The 7,926-nt window shown below is 36.2% G+C and overlaps 1 protein-coding gene across 1 annotated transcript; it reads right to left on the bottom strand.

The window, feature by feature from the left end:
* Positions 1–4,023: 4,023 nt before the first annotated feature.
* LOC131624996 (uncharacterized) lies at positions 4,024–6,927 on the bottom strand. The gene is made up of 4 exons (XM_058895909.1): positions 5,769–6,927; positions 5,544–5,679; positions 5,360–5,446; positions 4,024–5,128 (listed from the first exon to the last, which is right to left on the bottom strand). The coding sequence occupies exons 1-4, from the start codon at positions 6,925–6,927 to the stop codon at positions 4,024–4,026; spliced, it is 2,487 nt and encodes an 828-aa protein (XP_058751892.1).
* Between the last annotated feature and the right edge of the window lie 999 nt (positions 6,928–7,926).

The raw sequence follows: 7,926 nt of genomic DNA, 5'->3' as shown, positions 1-7,926 counted from the left end.
TGTGTCTGCGCCTATGGCTCTATTAACTAGCTTACATATAATATTATTTTACTTTTTAAAATTGTATATAAAATTGCAGAAACTCTCATATTATTTTTCTTTTTGGGAAACAGTTTGCATCGGTAAAAGACCGGTCATATATATATATATATATATATATATATATATATATATATATATATATATATATATATATATATATATATATATATATATATATATATATATAAAATTGATTATATAACTATAAATTAGTTTTAAACCGGTTTATATATACAAACTAGTTTCAAACTGGTTTAAATATACAAACCGGTTTAAACCAATTTATAATTGAATTAAAATTGTTTTAACAATTAACTGAATTGTTATTAATATGGTTATTAAAAACTGAACTGAATCATTTATGTGGTTCGGTTCAGTGCAGTTCATGAATCATAAACACCCTTAGTTGAAACCATGTAAACATCCTACCTAAAGGAGGAAGATCAAGAAGATTCATTTAGGTTATGAAAGAGGAAAAAACAAGGCACTATGAAAGGCTGGAGTGGTTGGAAGAACCATCTCTTTCTCTCCTCTTATTAGACGACGTCAGCGAATTGAAATCATATAAGACACACTAAACCTCACAACCAAGACTGGACTTATGCAAGCAGAGATTATCCTACATACACCTTTTGTCATCCAACAGGGGTTTAGAGTAAACATTAACCATAAAACAAACCAACTTCGAAACTCCCCACTCCAAAAAAAACTCCAAGAAAATTAGGTGCTATGAAGAATAGGACGCCGCTATTACCCACAATAGGTATAGAATTATTCACAAAAGGGATTGCAACTAAGTTATTGAACAAAAGAATTAAATATCTAAAGGAGTTTGGTCTCTTGAATTTCCATGAACTCCAGAGAATTGGCAAGGATAATATCTCCCACTTTCCTTTTTTTAATACTACCTTAAACCCCGACATTAAAGGAACAAACTAACATGTACCCCTCTCTTTTTCAACGCCATAAACCGTTTAACCTCACCACTCAATCGGAACTCACAACCTAACTACCTCGAAAGCCTTAAAAGTTTTGAAATTACAACTCTCTTAATATCCTTAGATACCATAGACACACCATGAATAAACGACAATTGAGTCAACAAACGTGAAGGAGAATTAGTGAAAAAGGATCTTGGGAGTCCATGGCTTTGTTGTTTGATTTGTTAGTGATTTCTAAGATGTTAGTGACAGATATGTCGATGAAATTTGCAGATTAATTGTTGGTGGTTCTTGAAGTAGAAATGGTTCATGTTCTCCTTCTGCCGATTATTCTGGATTTCTTTTAATGATTTCTTCTTCGTCACAACAAAAAATATTGTCTTGTGGTAGCACGGTACCGGTGGTTGATCAAAGATTGACGCTAGTGGTGTGGCTCCGGTAGTGAAATCTCTCTCACTAACTTTGTTTCTTCATCCCGATGTGTCATCAGATCTGATTGTTGCACTTTTGTTGTGTACATATATGATTCTTCTTCTACATCCTCCTCAACAGGTTCCGAGATTGGATTTATGAACTCCACTGATTCCTGTATTGGCTCCATTTTCTCATCTAAGTCATGAAAAATGTGTATCTATTCAGGTTTGAAGTGCCAAAGAAACACTTATGTGAATGTCTTTTAGGACATCTATGGATGATATTTAGACCACCATAGTCACCATTTGAGAGCACGGCCTCTCATTGCCATTGCAACCGCATTCATTTTTTCCTCATCCTTCATATTATTTGTGCTCTGAAATATTTTGAAATAGAAAGGAGCCACCAATATGGTTCTTCAATATTGCTATTATTGAATATATAAAACTTATTTACAATATGTCTATTTATATAAAACTAACTTATGTATCAAGTAATAAACTCTAAACCTAATTAACTTTGAACTTAGACTACACAACTTGGATTATATTGTAACATACCCCCTATAGTCCAAATTGTCGAACATACGCTAATCATAGTCGACATGGTCTATTCCTAATTTCTTTCTTAATTTGTGTCTGTGTTCTAATTCTTCCATGCCTAAATTTTTCCTAATGAGATGGTATAAATGTCTATTCCTAATGAGATGGTTATTGACTTATAAATAATTTGTGTCTATGTTCTAATTCTTTCGTGCCTAAAATTTTCATTATTTTAATTTGATTTCAAATAAATAATTTAAGATATAAACGCTTTTATCTATGCGGACGCACCGATTTTCTACTAGTTGTTCACAATGTTTTTTTTACATGGATACTTGAAAGAATAAATTTATATGGATTTACCTATTGAAATCTCTCCTTCAAATCAAACGTTAACCATTACTTTAATACGTAAAATATTTATATGATCTTCCTTTAATCATTCTCTCTTTATTAAAAGTACAAGTTTATTTACTACTTTGTTGATTTATGGAGCTGATCTTGTTTTGATTAGAAATGATATTGCAAGAGTCATTGCAATCAAATCCTTCTTGCGTTAAAGGTTCAAAATTAAATATTTAGGATTTCTCAAATATTTCCTTTGTTTAGAGATATCTAGATCACAACATGTCATTCATCTTGGCCAAAGAAAGTATGCATTGGATCATTTATCTAATACAAGGTTATTATTGGCTTCTAAGTCCGCTTCTTCTCCTATGCAAAGAGGAACAAAGCTTCAACAAAATTCTAAGACAACCTTGGCCAATAATCTACATTATAAAATGTTGGTGTGACAAATTATTTATCTTACCAACACCAGACTAGTTCTCTTATGGGATTTTTTATCCTTCAACTTCACATTTTCAAATCAAGGCCTTTTATGACTCATAATTTGTCCCGACAAAAGAAGTCCATAGTTGGTTGACATCTTCTTAGGTGACTCCAACGTCTCTTGATAGTTCGAGAAGTAAGCTAATGACCCCGAAAACTGTGTGAGATTCGATGGTTGATCATCTTACTTCAAGACTTTAAGTTGTATTTTTACACACCTTCTATACACTAGTGCAGAAATAACATTAGAATTATTCATATCACACCTATTTTCTTTAAAAAAAGGTATACAATTTATATGTAATGGCAATTTCGTAATTAAAATAAAAAGTTAAGTTTTTTTTTTTTGGTAAAAGGGAGGGCTTAAAAGCCCAAGAAAAAGAAACTACACAGGATCAAAGCTAGAGCCTAGACAACCAATAAGATCTCTATTGAGAAGATCTCGAATAAAAACCGGAATATCCTCAAAAATATCCATGCCTTGATGCATATGTCTACCCCTCAATGCAAGCGCATTGGCACACTCATTTGATTCCCGATGGGTGAAGGAGAGCTCACTATTAGGAATATTGTCCAAGAGACGATTAATCTGATTCTCCAGGGACGAGGCGCCAGAATTCTTCCTCTTAGCTTTAGATAACGCGTCAATCACCATTTTAGCATCCGTGTTAATCTCAAATTTATCCAAATTAAGAGTAACAATCAATTTAAGGCCTTCCAAAAGACCCCAAAGCTCAGCTTTAAGCACACTACAATTACCAATAAACTTAGAGTAGCCTCTAATCCAATTGCCGTTTGCCTCCCAAATCAAACCACCACACCCAGCCGATCCATTAGAGCTTTTAGATGCATCCACATTTAATTTAACAAAGGAAACCCTAGGAGGAGTCCAATGAAAATTCCTAGGAATGTTCACAGAGTCCACAATCCGCTCCTTTGTTTTCATAGCCATAGCATAGTCCTGAATTCTTTTATCAATAGCCATGGACATATCGGGAGGATGAGTAGCAATAGTTGAGTGAATCTCAGCATTACGCCAGGTCCATAGACCATGGCAACTCACAGCCCAGAAATTACGCCGACCAGCATCTTCATTAGGTCTCGAACAGATGTTCAATCTAATCCACTCATGCCACTGAAGCATAAAGAAGTTTCCAGCAATGCTTGGAGGAACACGGTTAAGCCAAACAGAACGGACTTTAGAGCAGTCCCGCATAACATGCATAGAAGATTCACACATGTTCTCACATAAGTTACAAGCAGCGCTGCCAATACCAATGACACTTTTTCGATAATTCGTCATAAGCCTTCTGATAGAACCCCGCGGGAAAGCCGTCGGGACCGGGGGCCTTCCAAGGCTTCATAGAGAAAAGAGCCTTATAGACCTCCTCAGCACAAATAGGAACATTCAAGAGCTTAAGCTCAAAATGCTCAAGTTTTGGAAAGCTGATATCAGTTTGCATCCAATTACTCCATCTGTTAGGAGAGGAAAACAAATTCATATAGAAATTAGTCGCATGCTGTTGAAGTTGAGAACTGTCTTCTATCCAAGAGTCATTATCATCTTTAAGCATCAAGATTCTGTTTCTTTTTCTATGATTGATAGCCTTCATATGGTAATATCTAGTATTTCTATCACCGTCTGCCAGCCACATCGTTCTAGAGCGTTGGAACCACATGAGTTCTTCTTGATTGAGAATTCTACTTAACTCATTTTGAAGTTTTATTTCAAGCGCCTTCATACCACCAGAATTGTCGTTAATTTGAAGACTTCTTTGCACACCATTAAGCCTATTAGTAACGGATCTTTTACCACGATGCACTTGATCAAAAGTTTCAAACTTCCACTGCTTAATACCATTAACGATATTGCTGAGATTCTGGTTCAAATTGTCGTCCTTCTGCCAACAGCCTTTCAACATATCCTGATAAGTCTCATGCATCATCCATGCACTTTCAAACTTGAAATCATGGATCCTAGGGCAAACGTAATCCTCCTTAAGATTAATGAGGACAGGGTGATGATCAGAAAAAGCTACCCTCACCAACACCTTAACAAAAACATCAGGAAAATTCAATCTCCACAAATCATTGCTCATAACTCTATCAAGCTTCTCATAAATGTCTTGGCCACCATGATAAACAGGACCTTTCCAAGTAAACTTAGGACCATGCGACACCAACTCATTAAGCTTACACATATTCACTCTGTTCAGAAAATTCTTACACCTTCTCACGGAAATAGGAGCACCACCTTTTTTATCACTAGGATCAGCTAAATCGTTAAAATCTCCTGCCAACATCCAAGGCTCATTGATGTTAGCAGCCAGATTAATCAGTTCTTCCCACAAAAGATGTCTAGAAATTTATTGAGGGCTAGCATAAATGGCAGTAAAAAGCCACTCAGAATAGTCCTTCATCTTCATTCTAACATGAATAAATTGATCATTCTTCTTGCAAAGCAAATCATCCATATGATCCGTCTTCTAAGCTAAGACAATGCCTCCCGAAAAGCCTCTATTGTCTACCATCTCCACACCATCAGAACCAAGCTTCTTCAAAGGTTTAATAGTTTTATTTGGGTCACACCTAGTCTCAACAATAACAATCATAGAAGGCTTGTGGCTATCTACATATTGTTTGCAAATTCTAAAGAAAGCACTGCTAGCAGCATCTCTACAGTTCCATACCAGAATTGTTTGGTTTGAACACATCATTCAAACAACAGGAATAATGAGAGACTTAATCATGCATAGGAGTTTCGCGCACAAACTCCACTGAATATTCATAATTAATATCCTTTCCAACCACAGTACCAACTGAACAATCAGTCATCAGATTCATGGCTGCATCAATGGCTTGACTACCAGTACCATCAACACTCGGAGGATCCGGTGGTTTCTCAATGGCTGGGACATTCAAGTCTTCACCCGTATGCACTAACCCCCCGTAGAAGGAAGTTGATGGATGATCTCTTTTAATTTCCTTATTGTGTAACTGAAGATATTTGCCTTCTCCATTCTAGTTTGGTCAGAACTGGCAGACTGGCCGAAGATATCTTCCAAACCTTTTTTACTAATGCTGCTAGCATTTTCCTTCACTGCTACTCCCCCACGTGCTGCTATATGGAACTTTTTATTTTCTTGTGGTACTACGTGGTGACGTCTCCTACCACTCCCCATGATGGTCCCACCTTTCTTGCTATTAATGTGTTCCTTAATTGTGTCCCCATGGATAGCCAAATCATTGACTGAATTGGTCAAATATGGTGAGAGATTAAAAATTGGTCCCCCATACGTAACTTTCTCTTTCCCCATATTCACTTTCTCTCTCCTACTATTATTGGTAGCAATATTATTCCCATGCATGATTTGTGCCACACCAACATCCTCAGATACCTTTTCAGTCTCCACATTATTCTCCAAAGTAATAGTATTAATTACGCCATCCTCATTCTCCAAAACAAGAAAACGAGATCCCACTCCATTAATGCTCCCATTGAAGTTCGCCGGAGAAGAAGCTTTCCGGCCATCAGCAGCACGCTTATTCCTTCTCGGCTTCTGCACGATTTGCCATGGACCATTATCAACATACTTTGCTCCACTGCCTTCTCCATTCATACGCACATCTTTATCTCCCATTCTCATGGTATTCCTATCATCAACAACATTACTCTCCTTTTCTCTGTGCATGCAACCTTCTTTATAGTGCCCGTATCTACCACACGAGAGACACAAAAGATGGAGACCTTCGTACTCAAATTTATAGCAACTGCCATTGATTTCAAACATGGCCAGAAGAGGCTTAGTTAAGTTGACTGTAACACATATTCTAGCATATTTCCCGCGTTCTTTTTTAATAGTTGTTTTGTCCACCTTGATCGTGCTACCAATCTGATTCCCAAAAGCTGTCAAGGACCTCAGATCATAGTATTCAATGGGCAATCCCGATATTCTCACCCAAACAGCCACTTCAACAATGGAATCGCTATCTGGTTGAAAGTTTGGTCTCCAATCTTTGAAAGTGAGATAGTGATCGTATATAAACCAAGGACCGTTCAACATTGCTAACTTCTTATCATCATCATGTGAAAAAGCTACTAGAAAGTATTCATTACTGAGATCAATAATGCTAATAACTCCTTTACGCACCCACATCTGGTTCAAACGGTTCTCAAGCGCCTTGTAACCTATCCTTCTTCCCAATAGCTTGACTATGACTCCCCTCCTCCATGGCCTTTGTATTCTTTTCTCCTCAGCTTCTGAAAAGATAAAAGATGGACACTCGTATCCCCCACTGTATTCTCATGCACCTGAATGCCGTCGGTTTCTTCCACCATTTCTTCCTCATCAGACTTGTATTCCTGGGCTACGACCTCCATATCAACCTCATTCTGCCCAATCATAATGTCCCGGAAGGAAACAACGGGCTTCTCCTTTGTCTTCCTAACACTTCTTTCACGTAGATCTTCTTCCTCTCTTGATTTGCCGTCATCGGGAACAAACCCTAGGAGAGGATTTGCAGACATTTCTTCAACCTTATTTTGTTGTAGAATTCCTAAGTTAAGTTTTAGTATTAACCATTAACACCAATTATTTAGGAAAACGGTTGATAAATATGAATCAAATTTAAGACAAATAAATTGATTTTATATTAAATATCTGATTTTAACAAAATCAAGTATAAAATCAAAAAAAGGGACAAATCATGTATTTATATCCATACCTGATTTTAGTGAAAATAAATGTGTTAAATAAATTGTTGGATTTGTTTTATACTATTTATGGAAAGAATTTGCTCTAGAGCTACTGAAACAAAAACACTTATGCTTCAAGCGCCCGTGCTAAACTACTAAAAATTTGAAATCCTTATTCTCTCATTTGATTCTCTCTAAACACGAAAAATCCTCTCTAAACATGTTCAGAATAAAACAAATTCCTTTTGAAATTAGTTTTGAATTACAAAGATATCAGTTATCTCTTTCTCTTGAGATTTAATCTTTTTTCAATTGAAATCAATTTCATTCTAATTTATAATTTCTCTAGATTTATCTCTTGTTGTGTGTTCTTGTTCCCTCTGAGAATCAGTGTTCTCACTTTGTTCTAATGCATGTCAGGTTATCGAAACAAACTGAAAATTGTTGAGGTATTTATCTC

Source organism: Vicia villosa, unplaced genomic scaffold (assembly GCF_029867415.1).
Source record: "Vicia villosa cultivar HV-30 ecotype Madison, WI unplaced genomic scaffold, Vvil1.0 ctg.000177F_1_1, whole genome shotgun sequence".
In the NCBI taxonomy this organism is placed as follows: Eukaryota; Viridiplantae; Streptophyta; class Magnoliopsida; order Fabales; family Fabaceae; genus Vicia; species Vicia villosa.
This window is presented reverse-complemented; position numbering and strand designations above follow the sequence as displayed.

Bases quoted from the DNA above. Each gene is read 5' to 3' on its own strand.
- LOC131624996 (XM_058895909.1), bottom strand. From the start codon at position 6,927: ATGTGGGTGCGTAAAGGAGTTATTAGCATTATTGATCTCAGTAATGAA. The intron at 5,680-5,768 runs GTTACACAATAA...TGAATGTCCCAG, and splicing joins GGAGAAGGCAAATATCTTCA to CCATTGAGAAACCACCGGAT. The intron at 5,129-5,359 runs GTGTGACCCAAA...ATAAATTTCTAG, and splicing joins ATTGTTATTGTTGAGACTAG to ACATCTTTTGTGGGAAGAAC.